We start from the raw sequence: 22,552 nt of genomic DNA on the forward strand, positions 1-22,552 counted from the left end.
AAATTTGCTTAGGCAGCCAAACTTTGAAATGATTTTCCACAGAGCCTCACAGTTGACAGAGTCAAAGACTTCGGTCAGATCAATAGAGGCCATATACAGCTCCTGGTGTTGTTAACATTTTTCCTGTATCTGCTTGGCTAAAAAAATCATGTCTGTGGTGCCTCATGATGGTCTGAAACCACACTGGGACTCTGGAAGTACTTCTTCTGCAAGAGGGAGCAGGCAATTCAGTAAGATTCTAGCAAGACTCTTCCCAGCGATGGAAAGAAGGGAAATGCCTCATTAGTTGCCATAGTTGACCTTGTCTCCCTTTTTGAAAATGGTGACGATGTTAATATTACATAAGTCAGCGGGGATTTCTTTGGTGCGCCAGATTTTGAGGAGCAGCAAATGAAGCTTGTTAGTCAGTGTTTGTCCCCCCACTTTCAGTACTTCAGCTGGTATGCCGTCAGAACCTTGTGCTTTATTGTTCTTTATTCATTTAACTGCTTTGCGGACCTCCTCAGGTGTTGCTGGGTTGGCAAGAGTTTCCCAAATTGGGTGCTGAGGGATGGAGTTGATGATGTCGTCAGTCAGAGTTGATTCTTGATGTAAAAGCTTTTGGTAGTGTTCCTTCCAGCACTCTTTGATGGATTCATTATCTTTAAGAAGGGTACTACCATCTCTGGATCTCAGCAGCGAGAGGCCACATGAGCTTGGTCCATAAAGAGTCTTTGTCTCACAAAAAAAATCTCTGCATATCATGTCTTTCAGCGAATGCTTGGATTTCTTTTGCTTTGTTCTCCCACCATTTGTTTTTGATTTCTCAGATCCTCCTTTGAACTTCAGCTTTGAGTTGATGGAAAGAGCTCTGCTTCTGACTGGATGATGAAAGGTTTTGCCAGTCACAGAAAGCTTTTCTCTTCCGGTCCAAAAGGGCTGTGATCTCTATGTTGTCGTTGTAAAACCAGTCCTGGCAGGTAGCAAGGCTGATAGATTCCTCACAAGCCTCATGGATGGCCTATTTTGGGGCTTCCAAGTCTTCTTCGACACACGCATTGTCATTTCCAGGTGTGCATATGGTCAGTTTTTCACTGAGGTGTGTTTGGAAGTTCTCTTAGTGCACTGAGGACTGAAATCTTTAGATGTTTTATTGCCATCTGTATGATTTGGATTGCTTTCTATGTTTTGGTGCAATCCAGATAGACATGACTGATCTCACCAGGCAGTGGTCAGTCCAGCAATTGTCAGCTCCTCTCACAACATGGGTGATTTGGACATCTCTTAGATCCTATTTTCTTATGACAGTCGAGGAGGTGCCATTGTTTTGAACAGGGGGTATTGCCAAGTTATTTTCTACTTGTTGCTGTCTGAAGATTGTGTTTGTGATCACAAGGTCATGTTCTGCACATTTGCACCGATAATAGTAGCAAATGACTTATTGGCCAATTGGAGGCACTCATTGATGCCGACAGGGAGCTCACTCAGGTGGTCGACTAGAAGGTTCTTGATTGCAAAGCCAACACCGTGTATTCACCTGTAGCTTGCTGGTTTTCTTTTCCAGAAGAAAGCGTAATTGCTGTCCTCTTCCCTCAAGTGGCCTTCACCTGCGCATCTTGTCTCACTGAGAGCAGCGATGTCGATGTGGTACCTCGAGAGGCCTTGGGCAACTATTGCTGTTCTGTGTTTGGGTCTTTCACTTTTTGATTCGTCTAGTAGAGTACAGACATTCCAGTGGCAAGAAATATTTTTGTTTTTCGACCGCATTGGGAGTGATCCCTCTGGACACGGTTATCCTGCCAGGTATGGTGGGAAAGCCTTTGTGTGGGGCACCTTTTCGGGCACCTTTTCTAGCCCCTTCCCCATATGGGGTGAACAGAGGGGATCCTAAAAAGGCCTGCTCAGTCGTGACCGCGGCTGCCAATAATGCCCCCCATCTCAGTCCAGGGTCACATGCCGACCATCTTGCGGTCAACTGCCTGCATGTGTGTCTGTGACTAGGGACTCCTGGTGATCACTTCACCTGTTCCTGTCACCACTCGTCCATCACCGCAGGACTTTTATGGATGGACGTAGGGAAAAAGTTCTTCCTGAGAGAGAAGCCTGTGCATGAGTAATTTAATGTGGGAGAGCTGTTTCACATCAGCAGCCATACAAATCTTGTCGGAAGAGGCGCCTGTCTCCGGCAACAAGGAGGTCCAATACAACCGGGGATTTCTCCTCCGTTGCAGCCTTTGTCCACTTTTGCAGCCGTTGAGAAGTGATCTTGATTCATCCGCCTGCTCTGCCATTGAGGTCTTATGCTGGGTTGTGTTGGGCTGCACTTTGTTTGGTACCTCACCTTCAACCTTACCACCATGGGTGACCCTACCAGGAGTACAAGACTCCCAATGGCATCACTCTTAGGGTCTTAAGGATACACAAGCTTCTCCACCACGTCAAGGTGGCAGCCCAAAAACGAAAACTATCATTACAACAGTTAGCATTTGTTTAAAGAGACATTATATGGGAATAAAGTAATCTGATCTTTCTATTTAATAGGGTGTTACCACATTACAGAGTGAGCATCATTACAACATCGATGTCAGTTTTATTAAATTGAGTGAAATCTCAGTATACACATACTTAACAAACTAGGTATGTCTACCAAATGTTATTAAAAAAAATTGGACAGGTGTGGTGGGTATTATTTATTTTTTGCTGGTGATGTACTTTCTCTGATGTAAAAGGTAACCAAATATCTAAGTAACTATCTGTCCTCTGTTTATTTTGCTGGGTACATAACTGGTGTGAATTCTTCCATAACCACAACCTCCCATATATTTTTGAACCATTCCGCCATTGTTTTGCTATTTATCTTTTTCCAATGAGATGCTAATAGCCAAGCAACTACTAGCAAATGAGAGATTCACTCATTTCCTTTTCAGTGACCATTTCCACTGGAAGCCCCAGAGGATCACCAAAGGATCATTTGATAATAAATATCTATTAATTTTTTTATATTTGGTTATGGACTGCATCCCAATACTCTAAGGACTAGACATGTCCACCATATATATATATGCATACAATCTCCTCTTTCACCACAATTTCTCCAACATTTATCCCTATTCAACCTCTCTATATATTTTAACTGGTGTGAGTTACCACTGAAACAGTATCTCAAAGATTTGTTTTTTTATTGTGCTACAGGTGAAGGTTGTGGGTCATCTTTCTCAGATCAAACCTTACTTTTTGTTCCTTGTTTGTCAACCAAATTTCTAATCCATACTAGGAAGTTGTTGTTTTTGAAACTGGAATTGCTGTGGTAGAAAGAACAGCAGCTGGTATTTGCTATTATGTTTACACTTTCATCCAAAAGGCTTTACGGAATAGGCGGGGGGAGGTACATTTATAAACTCAAACATATGTTCAGACTGCATACTGTGCAAGAGTAAACGCAGGTTCATGTCAGACAGGTAAAAAATAAATCACCTCCTCTCATACGGAAAAAAAAGGATCTTCAAAAACCAAGCAACTTCATTTTATAGCAGGTTTGGTCAAAGTGTAACAAGCAGGCTACAAGAAATTCTACAATAGATCATGATACTTCCCTCTTCAACGTAGTGGTGTGGCCTACAGAAACTCTCAGTTCCAACATGCAATGCTGCCAGATTGCTCAAATCAAGATGGAATGTTCCATTTCAAGACACGTAGCGTCTGCAAGCTGCAACCATGCATTAAATGTAGCCATAAATCTAATTCAGTGGTTCTCAAACTGTGGGTCAGGACCCCAAAGTGGGCCATGACCCCATTTTAATGGGTTAGCCAGGGCTGGCTTAAGACTTGCTGGGCCCCAGGGCCAAAGCCGAAGCCTGAGCCCCAGTGCCTGGGGTCGAAGCCTTAGGGCTTCAGTCCTGGTGGCAGGGCTCAGGTTACATGTTCGGGCTTTGGCCCCAGCCCCACCCCACCCAGGGCGGCAGGGCTCAGGCGGGCTCAAGCTTTGCACCCCTTCCCCTCCTGGGGTCGTGTAGTAATTTTTGTTGTCAGAAGGGGGTCACAGTGCAATGAAGTTTGATAACCCCTGATCTAATCCATTTATGAAGAGAATGCAATGAACTTGCAGCAAGTAGCCAACACCACCCGCAGCAGGGCAGCCCTGTTTTATATTTATGTTGATCTTTATACTCTCCACATTATTTGTGCATTTGCAAAAAACCCAATTCCAGCCATAAAATAAACTTCCATTCTGAATAAAACTGACATTAACAAAGTTATTTGCCTTGCCATGCCAAAGGAGTTCTTGACTGATGCTAGCACAGCTCAAGATACCTTTTTTTCTGTGAATTGCCAGAGGGAAACACTCAATATTTTCCAGATTCACAAAACAAGTAGTTTACCTGGAGACAGGCTTATAAATCCAAGTTACTTGTCCAAGTGGAAGTTATTTGTTTGCCAGATTCTGAGTCTAGAACTTCAACATCATCTCTCAAATTTTAAGTCTGTAAAACTCCTTGCTAAAACTAGCCATACCCCACACAATTAAAGCAAATGATCAAAGTATTAGAGGTGATATGAAATTCAACAAAGAAAATAGACTGTGCCTCCAGTAACCTGACATGCAGACACCAAAATCAATTCATGCAGTGAAACAGAATCCCCTAGGAATTACAAATTATATCCCTATTAATACCAAACAAATTAATCTTGATTAACTATCATACTGAATACCAAAGGAATTCATCATGATTAATCACTAATTGTAAAGCACTGCCCTGGTTATAATTAGGTTAACACAGTTCTTAGAGAATGTTAATAAAGCCTCCACTTACCCACTGTGTCTACTCCTTTCCTGCCAGCCCTCCCAGCCATCTGTTTGTAAGTTAGGATGTCCAGAAGTCTGCCACCAAACACAGGTGTTCGGATAATTACCCGATGTGCAGGCAGATTCACCCCAGAAGAAAGGGTGGATGTCGCTGCCAGGACTCGAATCAACCCCCGGCGAAAGGCCCCTTCAATGATATCCCGTTCATCAAAAGTAAGACCTGAGGAGACAATGCTTTCAATAAACACACTAACAGCATGTTTGTGGTGAAGCATAACCATCAGCAGAGAAAGCCTTGTGAGAACAACCAATATGTTAATGAACACTTGCCATGTAGCGATTAGAACTATGGAGCCATGTCACACCAGTATCTTGATCACTGCATGGCTGAAATAATCTCAATTCTACAGAAATGTTTTCCTTTAAGTATTCTAACTAATAGTATGATTTTGCAGTCTGCACCTCCAAAGTGCATGCAAACGCCATAAAAGGTCAGACAAACACAATATTTCTTTGAGAATCTTTATAAAAGAGAAGAAAGTTGGATCCAGCAGTTATAATAGGGGATGGGAGTTAACAGTTTTTTTCCCTATTTAATTTCTGTGATTTGCGGTCTTGAACCTGGAGTCCGACTAAGTTATCTAGTTCATTTCCCTGTAAACCATCAAAAATACATTTTCCATTGTTTTCTCCAGTCTAGTTTTGAGTGTCCAAAAGGGCTTCTAACACCTCCTTTGGGAGATTGCTGAACAGCTTAATAGATCTTACTGCCAGGAAGTTTCCTATTTATATGATTTCATCAGTCTGCTTCTAAGACCACAGCCTTGCACCACCCTAAGTTATTCTTTTTCTTCCTTGACATTTATAGGTTTTAAATATTAGTAGACTTTTCTTCCTTCTAACCCAATCTCCCTATATTCAGCTCTTTCATCTTTCTTCGTAAGTCACTCCCCTCAGCTCCCCTGATCAGTTTTGCAGCCTTCTCTCAAAGGGCTGTTATGACAAAGCCAACAAGACCAGCTTCCCTACAAGAGATAAACTATCAAGTTTAAGGCTTATAAACTGAGGAGCTGTTAGCCTGGGATTCTGACAAAGGATCTAAAATTACTCAAAGTCACGTCAAGAAGGAACCTGATGCATACTGGGAATCTTGTTTTGAAAAATGAACTTTTGTTGGCATACCTTCAAGGTTGGGTTGTTTTTAAATTCAGAGAAATTGAGCGTCAGTGGGGCCATTGGAAGTCTCCAGAAAAGAATGCCATATTAGCCAGAGTAGTTTTCCATTAACTACAGTTAGTGAAATCCAAAGAACTCAAGGGGACAGAAGAGCTTTCTTTTGTTGATTCAGCACATCACTGTCCTTAAATTTCATTTTATTCCAGTCTAACTTAGAGATCAAATGAGTATTTAACCTGTCAGAGTTTCACACCAGGATTTTTCTCAAGGTTAACTACACACCCTCATTGTCTCTGGATTCTGGTCTCTGCACTGGTTTTTACCATCAGGACAGACTAGGAAACTTCTTCCAACAACTGGACCTTGCTTCCGATCTACCCTTCCAGAAGGACCTATCTGATAAACGAATCACAGACCTGGAGTAAACAGATAGCAGCTACCACTAACAGTGAGAGATTTACTTTCTTTCCATGTTCGCCCTTTGTCAGAGACCCAGAATAACAGCTCCTGTCCATCTTCTCGTCTATCTCAGCGTTTGGTTGGGTAAATTGTCTTAACTCACTCACAAAGCTGATAGTTTTGACAACGTCTTGGTTGTAACTCAGTATTTCCAGCATTTAACAAAAGCTGGGTTTGTCAACTACCATTGTCCTCTATGTTGAAATTAACAGAGAGAAAGTTTACCACACAATTACTGAGTTAAGCCTTAGGCCACAAAAAATCATTTCAGGCTTAGCTTTAGCTGTGGGTGGCAATAACATTTGATTTACCTATAAGCGACAAAATGGACTAAAGACGTCAGAAAATGACTACTAAATATAAATCCAACTAGATTTTGGTATCCATATAGTATGCTCATGAGAAATGAGTAAACTCAGAACTACCTGCATGATGAAATGCCACTCCCCATGGTAAAGTACGCTGGAGCACAGAGTCCAGACCTGACGATGAGCGCCTTAGCTGGTCCATCACCTCCTCTATTCCTTCCTTGTCCAAGGCAACTGGTGAAAGTGCTGAGGTTTTGGTAAACTCTTTAGTCAGGAGAGAGAAAGAATATTTTTTAAAGCTCTCAGCAGGCTTACTCTGCTATAAAGACATAGTGCAGCTCATAGTCTCCTATTAAGCTACTTTCTCATCCCCTCTTACTCTCAGCCTGCTGCAGAGACCAGTGTTGCAGATTGTAGAACTCCCTGGCTATGATGTCTGCCAGCTTTTCACACCAGTTCTTGGATGGACAGAAGAGTAGGACTGAATGGCCACCGTGAATGGTCTCGTAACACAGGCTCACCACATGGTCTTCATCTCCCTGAATTAAGACAGACAATTCTTTCAACAAGTTCTTGTATCATACAGAGTTTGTAAATGCTGCCATTTTCACCTCTATCCCACTTCAAATCCCCTATCCCAATTCAGAGGGAGAAACAAAGGTAAGAAAGGGAGCAGAATTTTCTTGACCTTCGAAAGTCTAGGGATTAGTATGGGGCTGATGTGTACATGTCTTGGGCCCAACAACAGATGAATCTGAAGATTTGTGTCAAATTATCCCTAGCTTACTCCCATTGTTACAATCACAATTAAAACCTTTTTAACCATTTATTCACACAAAAAGAACAGTTAAAGCATTTGAAACTTCAGAAGTTAAGTAAAAACTTTAACAATTCCCTTATTCCCTTTAGTTGCATAGAGTTTCTTATACGGAAAACTCCCTTGTCTGACAGTTTCTTTAGGTTGTATTAAAGATGAAGGGCGAGTGGTTATTAAAGTTCAACTGTCTTTTTAAGGCAAAGACAAACACTCAAGAGAAGGAAAAGAATAGGAAAGTATAACTTCTTTCTAACTCTGTGTGTGTGTGTGTATATATATATGTGTGTGCGTGCACTTAAAACTTGATTTCTTAGAAATTTTAGGCAAAGCACATTATTTTAATAGCCGCACAGACACAAACTCTTACTAGTCAGACTAAAACCTTTGTCAATAGCTTGCTTGTTTGATTACAGGTTACTAGCATGTTTCTGACATGGATTTGTTCTAGATAGTTAAACCAGATTATTTTTAAGCAGGCAGCCAAAGGAGGAATAAAGGAGAAAGTAGAAATCAGGTAGGGAAGGAAAAACAATATTACACTACGAAGAAAGCAGTAGCAGAAACTTCAAGTGCACAAGTCTTGTTCAGAATTCTGCCAAACCCAGCAGAGGTGGTGATGTCATCTGGCTCCCTTTTCTTGCCCAGTTTAGTTAGGACATCTTCCAGGTTCATGACAAAGGCCCAAGACCATGATGGTAGATCCCAGGGACCCAGTGAGCTGTGGGCACCTTAAAGTTGAAACTCCTTCCCTCAAACTGTTGAGTCCACAAATTTGGCTTTCCAGCCCACTTAGCTTAAGCATATTGCCAAGTAACCTCTAGAAAAAGAAGCAGCAACCTCACCCTATCAAAATTATTCAATTAAAACACAATTACAGTTATTCCAATTATAAATATTTATTTTGGTTTCTGGACTCCCTCCACTTGTTATGCCAAATTATGATCTCTAATCATAGTTTTTTGTTTAAACATCCAATTTTTGCCACTCTCTCAAATTTTTGCTTATTTTATATAACAGGCTGAGCTGTTAGAATCATAGAAATGTAGGACTGGACAGGACCTTGATAGGTCATCTATGTAATTGGTTCCAGTGCTTAATTTACAGTAAGAGTTTTTCCTAATGTCTAACCTAGATCTCCTTTGCCACAATTTAAGCCCATTGCTTCTTGTCCTGTCCTCAGTGGATCAGGAAAACAATTTATCACCCTCCTCTTTATAACAACCTTTTGCATACTTAAAGACTATCATGTTCCTTCCTCTACCCCCTCAATCTTCTCTTCTCCTGACTAAACAAACCCAGTGTTTTCAATCTTTCCTTGTAGGTCATGTTTGCTAGACCTTTAACCATTTTTGTTGCTCTCCTCTGGACTTTCTCCAATTTGTCCACATTTTTCCCAGAACTGGCCACAGAACTCCAGTTGAGGACTTATCAGTGCTGAGTAGAGTGGAAGAATTACTTCTCATGTCTTGCTTGCAACACTCCTAATACATCTCCGAATGATGTTCCACTTTTTGCAACTGTATTACACTGACAATTCATATTTAGTTTGTGATCCACTATAACCCCCAGATCCTTTTCTGCATACTCCTTCCTCGACAGTTATTTCCCATTTTGTATAAAGAAGGAATAATTGATTGCACAAAGTTTAGTACTCTACATTTGTCCTTACAGAATTTCATCCTATTTATTTCAGACCAGTTCTCAAATTTGCCAAGATTTTGAATTCTAATCCTGTCCTCCAAAGAGATTGCAACCTCCCCCATCTTGGAATCACCCTCAAACTTTATAAGTGTATTCTCTATGCCATTATCCAAATCATTTACGAAGATACTGAATAGAACTGGACCCAGGACAGATCCCTGCAGAACCCCACTTGATGTGTCCTTCCAACTTCTCTGTCAACATTGATAACTACTCTGTGTATGGTTTTCCAATCAGATGTGCACCCACCTTAAAGTAGGTTCATCTAGCATATACTTCCCATTTGCATAGGAGATGATCATGTGAGACAGCTGTCACATTCCAGGGTGCAATCCAGACCAGTGAGGGGTTGTGTCACCGCTTGCCTGCAACCTTGGGCACCTCACAATGCTTTGCTGTTGTAGCTCCCAACCTGGGCTGCTCACAGTCTACCAGCATGCAGGTCACACCCTGAGTGTTTGTGTATAGCTACAGCCCTGATCCAGAAACTCTGCCCCAGCAACAGACCAGCCACACGCTGGCTTCCAGCAGCCTTGGTTACTACTTGAAGGGTGACCCCAACACACTCCCAGTCCCAAATTTTCCCCAAAAACATGTGTTCTGCAGTGTCCAGCCCTCTCCTGGGTAGTTCAGATATTAGAGATCTGTTGCCCTGTAAGGGATCAATATTCAACTGTTTACTACTTTAAATGGAGTTACCAAACATTTCAATTTAAACACAACAAGGGACAGTTTATTAGTTAAATAAACATGTTTATTTAACTAAAGAGATTTTAGGTGAGCATATGTATAAGGTATTAAAGTCAGAAATGGTTACAAGACAAAAAACAAAACAAAACACTTTCTGGTATCTAAAATGCAGATTAGTGGTCTACTGCCATTTCTCCCTCATGCTGTCTCAAGGACCCGGTTTACTACTTATATGTAAATTGAGGTAAACATACATTCCTGTAAAAGGAAAAGGAGTACTTGTGGCACCTTAGAGACTAATCAATTTATTTGATCCGATGAGCTGTAGCTCACGAAAGCTCATGCTCAAATAAATTGGTTAGTCTCTAAGGTGCCACAAGTACTCCTTTTCTTTTTGCGAATACAGACTAACACGGCTGTTACTCTGAAACCATACATTCCTGTGTTTAGGATAGACCTGTTTAAGAACTTTTGTCTAGGCAGAGCGGTGTGATTTTGAACACGTGCTATCATCTTACAAGGGAAATTCATAACTTTACATATGATGTTGCTTCATACATTTCACCATATTATTTACCAGCAAGCTATTCGTTTTCAAATGATACTTCACAAGGCATATTTTGTACAAAGATTATTACAGTGGTGTATAGAGTGCGAATACAGGGCCGCTTTCAGTCAGAACAGTATCAAAAGCTTTACTAAAGTCAGGAGATACCACATCTTCTCCTTCCTCCCCCCCCCCCCCCCATCAACAAGTATATTGGCCTATCAAAGAAGTATATTAGGTAGGTTTGACATGGATTTGTCAAGAACAAACTATATTAACTGTTATTTATCTTCTAAGGTGCTTACAATTGATTGATAGCTCCATTATCTTTCCAGGTACCAATGTTCAGCTGACTGCTCTATAATTCCCTGGGGTGTCCTTATTCCCTTTTTTTCATAGATGGGAAATAAAGTACCTCTTTTCCAGTCCTCTGGCATCTTTCCTGTCCTCCACGAGTTCTCAAAGTTAATCACTAATGGCTCAGAGATCTCTTCGGCCAGTTCCTTAAATATTTTAAGACAGTGGTTTTTGACCTTTTTTCATTTGCGGACCCCTAAAAAAAATTTCAAATGGAGATGCAGACCCCTTTGGAAATCTGAATAGTCTGCAGATCCAAGGGTCTGCAGACAACAGGTTGAAAACCACTGCTCTAGGACTTCTTTTGTCAGGCCCTGCCAACCTGAAGACATCTAAGGGTATGTGTACACTGCAAGATAAGCCTACGATTAGTGGGACTTGAGTCACCTGACCCAGGTTAGAAAATCCTGGGCTTGAGTGTCTACACTGATTCTTAACCCTCTGTTAAGACTTTCCTAACCTGAGCTTTAACCTGGGGTGTTGATGTCCACACTGCAGCACGTAGACCCGAATCAAAGCAATCCCAGAGTCCCTAGCACCCTCTCAAAATGTGAGCACTCTAGCCTTTTGACCATAATGCACTGTGAGAAAACTTTACTGCACCCCCTGCCTGTCATTTTGGCCTGTGTGCTCCCAGCTATCGGAGCCAGCAACAGAGAGGAGCAGCCTTTTGAAAAACTTCTCTTGCTTACGCTTTCATTCCTGTGTCAGGAAACAGTTTCTGGGATGTGCCAATGGGCATTTCGGCAGCTTTTTCTGACCCACCAAAGGCATCTGACAGATTTCATGATGGAGTGAGAGGACAAGGAGACAAGGCAGACTTGCACTGGCTGATGCTGCTAAGTAAAATCAGCATATTTTACTTAGCAGTAAATCAGCTGATGCTATGTAGACTGGCACTTCTGACGCAGGTCCACAAGCACAGACTGGTGGGCTCACATTGTAACGCAGACCTAGGATGACCAGCAGTGGATCCAGAACTCTTGCATGAAGAAAGCTACATTTCTGCAGCTTTGTGAGCAGCTTACCCCAACCCTCCAGCATAAAGACACACTCACCCTTGCCAGTCCAGAAGCAGGTTGTTAAAGCAATCTGGAAGCTGCCTACCCCAGACTGCTACAAGTCCATTGCCAACCAGTTTGGAGTTGGAAAGGCGACTGTGGGTAAAGTGGTGGTGGAGGTTTCTGAGGCAGTAAGGTGTGTGGTTTACCCGAAGGTGGCAATCATTGAAGATATTCCTGAAGTACCTGCTGGCTTTGAGAGAATGGGGTTTCCTAACTGCACAGGGGCCACTGATGGGACTCATGTGCCCATAGTTTGCCCTCCTCAAGGAGTACATAAACTGCAAAGGGTACTACTTGATTGTTATGCAGGCCCTCATAGACCACAGAGGCCAATTTATGAAGGTCAACATGGACTGCATTCCCGAAGTTCACGTCAGGGTTCTTCACCAATTGGAAGTCTACATTCATGGACAGACTGGGACACTGTTCCCACCAAATAACATTGTCATAAACGCTATCCCCACTGTTATTCTGGGGGACCCCATGTATCCCCTTTTGCCTTGTCTTCTGAAGCAATACCCTGATTTCAGAGGCCCGGGCAAAAGAAGGTTTAATTACACTCTCAGCAGGTATAGATTCTATGGCTGTTAAATGTGCTTTGGCGAATTAAAATCACACTGGAGGTGTCAGCAGACCCATTTGGATGCTAACTCGTCAATGTCTGCATTACTGTGGCTTGCTGTATTCTTTACCATCTTTGTGAAGCCAAATGTGAGCCATTTTCCCCTAAATGGGCCTATAACAACAAAGAGCAACTGAATGGTTCACTCAGCCAGCATCTACTACAACTGGAGTTGGCTGCACCTGGGCAATAGAAGTCAGGGATGCTTTGTGTTCTCACATTATCAACTTGCATGGCCCTATGGAAGAGGGGGAATAGTACCTGTAATAATGTGCTTGTGGAGGGAAAGGAGCTGGTTAATTTGGGGGGATGGGGGGGCTCAGTGCTTAGGAGGGGTATGGGCTTGATTGCCATACTTATGAATGACATGACGAACAATGAATTGAGGAATGAATCACAATATGGGTACATATAAGGAAGTTATTGAAATGTGAATTGCTGTACCTAACTGCATAGAGGAACAATGTTTGCTTAGTCATGTATAATTGTTCCTGATCATATTTTTAGCTTTATTATTTCAAATCATGATTGTATGATGGGCTACATTGATAACAATAAACTTTCTTGATGACACAATAGGCTTTATTTGTAAACATGTATTAAAACAGTACAACAGTCACCCATTGCTAAACAAGAAATAGAGGAACATTTCCAAAACAAAACGAAGTGCAGTAAACAGTGCAAACACAACTCAAACCTTCTACTACTGCATGTCCACTGGCTCCACGTTCTTCTTTCCCTCTTTTCCATGCACTTGGCACTGAGGGGGGCAGGAGTGAGTGCAGGTATCCACAGGAGGGGGAATCAAGGAAAGAAGCATGGAGTTTAGTTGCCCTGTCCAGCCGCTCATGGGGGCCTGAATGCATGGGCCGCCAAGACATGGAATTATCCGGGCTACTCCTGGACTGAGGGAACGTTGCAGGGGCACCAGGGAGACAGGAGGAGCTAGTGCTCTTCCAGCCATGATGGAGATGAGTTGCTCAAACAATTCTCTCTGTTGAGCTCTGTCCTCCCTTAGCCACCATTCCTGTTCCAGCAACTGAGTTGCACGTGCCTGCTCCCTTGCTGAAACCCTGACTTCCAGCTGCACGGTGAGCCTCAACCTCACCTCCTGCCTCTTTGGCATGCCATTCTCCAGTCTTATGTCCTTCTGCTTCTGGTACTGGACCTGCTTGTCAGCCCTCTCAAGAACTTTAATCATAACTTGTTCATGAAACACTTCTTCTTGGAATGATCCACAAAGGTATGTTGTACATCCAGTACTCAACGCTGGCCCGGCAGCCAATGAAGGTCGAGGGGTCAGAAATAGAACCAGAAACAGAGGATTATTGTCTAAAATAGTTAAGTGAAGGAGCACAGAATTATTTCTTGGGGAATTTCAAGGACAGCAAGTGTTACATATCAAAACTAAACCAAAATATATTGTAAAAGGGATGCTTCAGTCCACAGAATCTCCCTGGACACCACCTCGTTAATCGCAATTACAGAAGTGCACAGATAATGATACGTTTAAAATTACAAGCTGTTTCTGTTTTATAAAAATTGGATAACTACTTGGGTGGGGAAGGTGGGTGGTAAGTGCCCTTGCTACAAAAGGCTTTTTCTATCATTTCAGACCTTTCACATTTTGGGGGACATAACTGTTCTTGTAGTGCCCTGTTGGCAAGCTACCAGTGTAAACTTGCAGTGTATGCAGCTGAAATATTCAAACATATAGTAACTGAAGAGCACATCTGTGAGTGGAGTGGGCTAGTCACCTACCAAGATGGCCCTGGGAAATATGCCCTTCCCCACAATGTGGACACTATCAGTATCCATGAGGTAATTAACAGGGTGCTGTAATAGCTTACACATAACTTACTCTATCATGGCTCATTCAAACACACAAAACTCCATAGCCTTCCTCCTCCCTTACCACGGCACATTTCTGGATAAAAAATTTTGATGCCCCAATCATACATGGGAAGAATAATTTTGTCACGCGCAGACTGCATGGACTACCTCTAACTGAAATGGACTAGATTTGGAAACAGAACACATTTTCCCAAACACACACACACACACTCTCTAAGTTCACTGTTTCCAGACAGCTCCATAGATGCTGAGTGATTATAGAGCGGCAAACTTAAGCAATTATTACTTTAAGAAAAACCATGAATGACCCTAGCAATCAGTTAAAATACTCTTTAAACCTGTTCTTTACAGTTTGCATTTTGCACTCCACATGCTGGGGGGTTGGAAGGGCACCAAACCGATGGGATACAATCCGCCATTAGTGGATACATGCTGGTAGCTAAGTCTTCTCATAATTTTTGCATTGGTTCTTAGAGCAGAAGTCCCTCCCATTATTGTAGTAAGCTTTTAATTCGAATCAGAAACTTACCTGGCTCAAGGGCAGCTTCTGTCTCCTCTGGGTTTACTGTAGACCCAGAATTGACTGCTGATCCTGTTCCAAAGCCTGTTCTGACTGGTTTCAGAAACAGAGTCACTTCATGGTCCTCACTCAGAGCCTGCTCCTGGCTCCCATCAGTCCCCATGCTGGATTTAGGGGACAGCAGGGCGCCATCCAGGCTGACCAGGTCATCATGCATCACGGTTGACTCTATGCTAGGCACAGTGCCAAGCACCAGTCTAACTCCTCATAAAAACAGGCATGAGCCTTACGAGTTGCACAAGGTATGGTTCTGATCCCTGGTCTTCCAGCACTTGCTCCTGAGACACTTAATTCACTCCCTGCACTGGTCACCAGTCTGGAAAATTTGCAAAGCTGCCAGCTTTTTAGCTGTCTGCTGGTACGTGTGATCACTGCTGGTACTTTTACTTAAGTGAATAGTTTTACTGGCCTCACATCAGAGATTCACTGAAAACTGGCTATAATCCCATTACCATGAAGCAGTGTGCTTTATAAAAGGCTTGTTCTGCTTGATCTCCATTGCAAACACAGAAGGCTCTCCGAAGATGTGTTTGCAGCTCAGTGATCAGAAGACAATGGAAGAATTAATGCGGACTTACTGAGTTGCTGCTGTATGCCAAGGAAGGATGGCTTCCATTTTCAATTGAGTCGATTGAATCATAGAATCATAGAATATCAGGGTTGGAAGGGACCCCAGAAGGTCATCTAGTCCAACCCCCTGCTCAAAGCAGGACCAATTCCCAGTTAAATCATCCCAGCCAGGGCTTTGTCAAGCCTGACCTTAAAAACCTCTAAGGAAGGAGATTCTACCACCTCCCTAGGTAACGCATTCCAGTGTTTCACCACCCTCTTAGTGAAAAAGTTTTTCCTAATATCCAACCTAAACCTCCCCCACTGCAACTTGAGACCATTACTCCTCGTTCTGTCATCTGTTACCATTGAGAACAGTCTAGAGCCATCCTCTTTGGAACCCCCTTTCAGGTAGTTGAAAGCAGCTATCAAATCCCCCCTCATTCTTCTCTTCTGCAGACTAAACAATCCCAGCTCCCTCAGCCTCTCCTCATAACTCATGTGTTCCAGTCCCCTAATCATTTTTGTTGCCCTTCGCTGGACTCTCTCCAATTTATCCACATCCTTCTTGAAGTGTGGGGCCCAAAACTGGACACAGTACTCCAGATGAGGCCTCACCAATGTCGAATAGAGGGGAACGATCACATCCCTCGATCTGCTCGCTATGCCCCTACTTATACATCCCAAAATGCCATTGGCCTTCTTGGCAACAAGGGCACACTGCTGACTCATATCCAGCTTCTCGTCCACTGTCACCCCTAGGTCCTTTTCCGCAGAACTGCTGCCTAGCCATTCGGTCCCTAGTCTGTAGCTGTGCATTGGGTTCTTCCGTCCTAAGTGCAGGACCCGGCACTTATCCTTATTGAACCTCATCAGATTCCTTTTGGCCCAATCTTCCAATTGGTCTAGGTCCTTCTGTATCCTATCCCTCCCCTCCAGCGTATCTACCACTCCTCCCAGTTTAGTATCATCCGCAAATTTGCTGAGAGTGCAATCCACACCATCCTCCAGATCATTTATGAAGATATTGAATAAAACCGGCCCCAGGACCGACCCTTGGGGCACTCCACTTGATACCGGCTGCCAACTAGACATGGAGCCATTGATCACTACCCGTTGAGCCCGACAATCTAGCCAGCTTTCTACCCACCTTATAGTGCATTCATCCAGCCCATACTTCCTTAACTTGCTGACAAGAATACTGTGGGAGACCGTGTCAAAAGCTTTGCTAAAGTCAAGAAACAATACATCCACTGCTTTCCCTTCATCCACAGAACCAGTAATCTCATCGTAAAAGGCGATTAGATTAGTCAGGCATGACCTTCCCTTGGTGAATCCATGCTGGCTGTTCCTGATCACTTTCCTCTCATGCAAGTGCTTCAGGATTGATTCTTTGAGGACCTGCTCCATGATTTTTCCAGGGATTGAGGTGAGGCTGACTGGCCTGTAGTTCCCAGGATCTTCCTTCTTCCCTTTTTTAAAGATTGGCACTACATTAGCCTTTTTCCAGTCATCCGGGACTTCCCCCGTTCGCCACGAGTTTTCAAAGATAATGGCCAGTGGCTCTGCAATCACAGCCGCCAATTCCTTCAGCACTCTCGGATGCAACTCGTCCGGCCCCATGGACTTGTGCACGTCCAGCTTTTCTAAATAGTCCCTAACCGCCTCTATCTCCACAGAGGGCTGGCCATCTCTTCCGCATTTTGTGATGCCCAGCGCAGCAGTCTGGGAGCTGACCTTGTTAGTGAAAACAGAGGCAAAAAAAGCATTGAGTACATTAGCTTTTTCCACATCCTCTGTCACTAGGTTGCCTCCCTCATTCAGTAAGGGGCCCACACATTCCTTGGCTTTCTTCTTGTTGCCAACATACCTGAAGAAACCCTTCTTGTTACTCTTGACATCTCTGGCTAGCTGCAGCTCCAGGTGCGATTTGGCCCTCCTGATAACATTCCTACATGCCCGAGCAATATTTTTATACTCTTCCCTGGTCATATGTCCAACCTTCCACTTCTTGTAAGCTTCTTTTTTATGTTTAAGATCCGCTAGGATTTCACCATTAAGCCAAGCTGGTCGCCTGCCATATTTACTATTCTTTCGACTCATCGGGATGGTTTGTCCCTGTAACCTCAACAGGGATTCCTTGAAATACAGCCAGCTCTCCTGGACTCCTTTCCCCTTCAAGTTAGTCCCCCAGGGGATCCTGGCCATCCGTTCCCTGAGGGAGTCGAAGTCTGTTTTCCTGAAGTCCATGGTCCGTATCCTGCTGCTTACCTTTCTTCCCTGCGTCAGGATCCTGAACTCAACCAACTCATGGTCACTGCCTCCCAGATTCCCATCCACTTTTGCTTCCCCCACTAATTCTACCCGGTTTGTGAGCAGCAGGTCAAGAAAAGCGCCCCCCCTAGTTGGCTCCTCTAGCACTTGCGCCAGGAAATTGTCCCCTACGCTTTCCAAAAACTTCCTGGATTGTCTATGCACCGCTGTATTGCTCTCCCAGCAGATATCAGGAAAATTAAAGTCACCCATGAGAATCAGGGCATGCGATCTAGTAGCTTCCGTGAGCTGCCGGAAGAAAGCCTCATCCACCTCACCCCCCCTGATTGGAGATTGTCTGGATAGAGAGAACAAAGGAAGTTGGCCCATGGGATTGTGGGATACTGTTGGTGGACTCCCAGGAGATGAGTCAATCAGGGCTGCGTCTACATTGCAAAGGAATAGGGCTCAACCCTAGGTCACTGCTTGACCTGGGCTTGAACCCTCCAGGGTGCTAGGACTCTAGGTCTGAGCCCAAGTCTGAGAGACATGTGTGTAGATGGTAAGGGGTTTGGGCTCCAGTCTAAGCCTGAGCCCAGGCTTACACTGCAATGTACACATACCCTAACTTGTCTAGATAATTCTTAACTTGTTCTTTCACTCTTTTAGCCTCAGACCCTACTCTATTTACACTGAGGTTCACTGTGTTAATCATCCAATCACTGAACCCTTTTAGCCAGGAGGCGGGGAGGCATTTGAACAATTCAGCCATTGCTGCGTTTTCTGTTATTGTCTTTCCCTCCTCACTGAAGTAAATGGGCCTACCCTGTTCTTGACCTCCCTCTTGCTTCTCATATATTTGTAAAATGGTGTCTCAGTACCTTTATGTCCCTAACTACTTTAATTTCATTGTGCGCTTTGACCTAATTGTCTGTACATGCTTGTGTTGTTTTTTATACTCATCCTTCATCATTTGACCTAGTATCCACTTTTTGCGTAACTCTTTTTTGAGTTTCAGGTCATTGAAGATCTCCTGGTTAAGTCAGGGTAATCTCTTACCACACTTCCCATCTTTCCTATGTATTGGGATAGTTTGCTTTTGTGCCCTTACTAATGTGACTTTAAAAAACTGCTACCTTGCCTGAACATTTTTTTCCTTTAGACTGCTTCCCAAGGGATCTTACGTACCAATTCTGAGTTTGCTAAACTCTGCCTTCTTGAAGTCCATTCTCTTTATTCTGCTGTTTTCTCTTCTACTGTTCCTTCAAATCATGAACCCTATCATTTCATGATCACTTTTACCCAAGCTGCCTTCAACCTTCAAATCATCAACCAATCATCCTCCCTATTTGTCAGAATCAACTTTGGAATTGCTTCTCCCCTAGTTGCTTCCTCCACCTTCTGTAATAAGCTTGTCTCCAATGCATTCCGAAAACTTGTTGGACAATCTGTGCCCTGTTATATTACTTTCCCAGTACATGTCTGAATAGTTGAAGCCCCCATCACCACCAAGTTCTGGGCTTTGGGTGGTTTTGTCAGTAGTTTTTAAAAGGGATTAAAAAGAAAAGGCTCCTTGCTAAGGATTAAGCAGTTTGAATTAACCTAGCTAGGAAATTTTCATGTACATTTTTAACCAGATAACAGTTTCTGGGACTCAGCATTAGAATGCAAGGCTCTTCTGTTGTATTACTCTGAGTTCAGATGCTCAAAACCTGCAGAGATGCAAAGGTATTTTTGCCAAGATATTCAGTTAATTCTCCATCACTGGCAAACATTTTAATAAAGATTGCATTTTTATTTTATTTTATTTTTAAAGATATGCTCTAGCTAAATCATTTTGGGGAAGTTCCATGTCCAGTATTATACAGGAGGTCAGACTAGATGATCATTATGGTCCTTTCTTTCATTAGAATCTATGAACTTTTATCTCAGATGTGTCCAATTAGCTCCAATCTAGTTCATAAGAGGGGATGGAGTATCTCTCTGAGGCAAAGGGAACTAGGGACAGATAGGCCTGGCTGGGGAAAACCCCATCTTGGGAAGGAGTTTAAGATGGTTTACCAATAAAAATCAAATCACAGGAAAAGCCCTTATTTTGAGTGCACACACTATGTTAGAAACAGGGTAGGAATGTCAGCTACTTGAAAACATTACACATCTACTGATACATTTTAATTAGACAGTAGAAACAATGTCATCCTGGAGCAGCTAGTTCGCAAGAAGCAGTAGTTACCTTCACTTGCAGCATGGGTTGGAATTCCCGCACCAGCTTCATTGAAGAGTCATAAATATTACGGCCAATTTTCACCCACTCCATGAGGGGAACAGGGCGAAAATCAGTATGGTACAGCTCAGCATTCAGCCAGGAGGCCAGAAGACCCAGGTTAGGGAGGGTGGCACTCATGCCTACTATCTGTATGCTATCAAAAACAGGACTGTTCTCCTTTGTCTGTCTATAATTGGTTAAAAGAAAATGAAAGTTAATAGAACCCTAGGCCAGTGTTCTGGTGCAGAATACCAAATCCTATCCATCCAATCCGGGATTCCGATGCTCAAAGCAATACATTGAATACCTTGGAGCAGAAAAATTGATTACTCTCCTCTCAGCATACATAACTACAAATAGAAAAGGAGTACTTGTGGCACCTTAGAGACTAACAAATTTATTTGAGCAGAAGCTCTCATGAGCTACAGCTCACTTCATCGGATGCATGCAGTAGAAAATACAGGGGGGAGATTTTATATACACAGAGAACATGAAACAATGGGTGTTACCATACACACCGTAACAAGAGCGATCAGGTAAGGTGAGCTATTAGCAGCAGGAGAGGGAAAAAGAAAAGTCTAAATCTGTGTAAAAACTAGGGCTAAATCACTCACCAAATGCATGGCCCATCCATAACTCTAACCACAGAATACAGGATTGATTTTTTTAAAAGCTTGTCTGCCACCATAGTGTACAATTTTTTAAAAATTATGTATTTCTTAATCCACCACTATGTATGCTCCTGCACATTCTACATGCCTTGCTGGGCATGCTGTTAATGTCCAACACACATACAAAGATGTAATTATTGTGGAGCATCTCAACACAAATTGAGTCCTGGAACTAAATAGATCATGTCTGGTCTGAATTACATTGAAAAAATTAAATCTCCATTACACACAATTTACTTTCTTAGAACATTCACAAAAGCAACAACTATTCAAAGCCTTACACTCCAGCTCAGGATGGCTTAACACTTAGAGTAATGAAGGGTTCACTGTCGTATTATGGCGTGTAGATGTTTTATGATTTAGTATAGAAGACACTTGTGATCATTGCTTTTTCATCTTTTCCATGTCAAATGGCAATATGCCTGTAAGTAGGTAAAATAACTCAGCAGAGAATAGCTGTAGTCAGCTAAGGCTTTTCTTTTGCATATAATGTTTATAATTAATCAAAAAACAAACAAACATAAGAAAAAAGGAGTAATAAAATTTCCTCATTTTAGCGTTCATTCCAATCCTACAACCCTAGGTGCAAACCTCTGCTCCAAGATATCCCCTTGTCTACCAAAGCCCAACGCAGGATGCCTGATCATATACTACTTTCACACATATCAAAACATTGTTGACAGTGAGATCTATTAGGTTGTGAAAGTTAGCTTACTTTATATTTGAACTTAAAGCTTTATCCGAATTTCTTTTCCCAAAAAAAAAAAAAAGAATTTTACATCAACACACATTTAAAAACATGAGGAAAAAGGTTTTTGACTATAGTGATAGCCTCCTGATGTGGTGAGACCTTAATAACCGAGGGATCCTAGATCAGAGTTCTCACCAAATTCCTGGAGCCAATCCATATCTCCAAAATGAAAAGGAGTACTTGTGGCACATTAGAGACTAATAAATTTGAGCATAAGCTTTCGTGAGCTACAGCTCACTTCACTGGATGCTGAAGCTGCTCAGGGTTCAGTATTAAAAGACAGACACCCCCAGTCTACCCACCTTTTAGCAACTTTCTCTGTAACAAATCGAACTTTGGTCAGCAGGAGTTCCAGCAGATATCCTCGGTGAGAATCTCCCAGCATGTGCAACTCATCCACAACCACCATCCCTGGTGAAAAGAAGCACTGCAGATATTACACTCACCAAAGCTCAAAAGCAAGAACAAACCTCCATCACTCCATCAGCACCATATTCCATATGAATGGTTGAAATTTACAAAACTCCTGTGCATGCCAGTGACATTTCTGCAGCTTCCTGTCACTGTTTCTCTTCCGATATTAGTGCATGAAGCAGCAGATCAGTTTCATGACATTTTACCTCCAAACATTTTTTTGTTTAAAAAAAAAAGAAAATTAAATTTGACAGTGTGTTTGGTGGAGTCTAGCTAGCAGAGTGCCCATCTTTCCAAATTACATCATCTTTCTAAACTCAACATCTCACCAAATTAAGGTTTCCCTGAGGGCTTGTGTACAGTTATTTCAGAATGGCTACTCTTCTTTAAATTCATACCCTACCTCAATCCAAATTAATTACAACATCTTTCTAAATTTCCAGACCTCACCAAACTTGAGAAAGTCTAGATGAAATGAACATTCCCACCTCACTTAGGCTAGGTTTATATTCAAGTTTGCCAGCAGAGTGACATAGGTTGTGGAGGTGATTTTTTTTACCAACATAGCAATGCTGGAAAAATCCCTAGCATAGACAGTTATACTGGTAAGTGTTTTTACTGGTATAGTTTGTTTTGCTCAAAGCAGAATAAATTATACTGGTAAAAGCACCGGTAAAGCGCTCCTAGTGT

At 42.6% G+C, this 22,552-nt stretch overlaps 1 protein-coding gene across 2 annotated transcripts in view; it reads right to left on the reverse strand.

Moving 5' to 3' along the window:
* Positions 1 to 22,552, reverse strand: part of POLQ (DNA polymerase theta) — a 135,633-nt gene that overhangs the window by 98,042 nt on the left and 15,039 nt on the right. For both annotated transcript variants that reach the window (XM_073309856.2, XM_073309867.2), the window contains 5 exons: positions 21,751 to 21,859; positions 19,994 to 20,213; positions 7,106 to 7,265; positions 6,844 to 6,990; positions 4,791 to 5,003 (listed from right to left, as the gene is read on the reverse strand). In XM_073309856.2, the coding sequence (XP_073165957.2) occupies positions 4,791 to 5,003; positions 6,844 to 6,990; positions 7,106 to 7,265; positions 19,994 to 20,213; positions 21,751 to 21,859 (849 nt within the window). The remainder of the gene's footprint in view (positions 1 to 4,790; positions 5,004 to 6,843; positions 6,991 to 7,105; positions 7,266 to 19,993; positions 20,214 to 21,750; positions 21,860 to 22,552) is intronic.

This window comes from Lepidochelys kempii, chromosome 1, assembly GCF_965140285.1.
Source record: "Lepidochelys kempii isolate rLepKem1 chromosome 1, rLepKem1.hap1, whole genome shotgun sequence".
Taxonomy (NCBI): Eukaryota; Metazoa; Chordata; order Testudines; family Cheloniidae; genus Lepidochelys; species Lepidochelys kempii.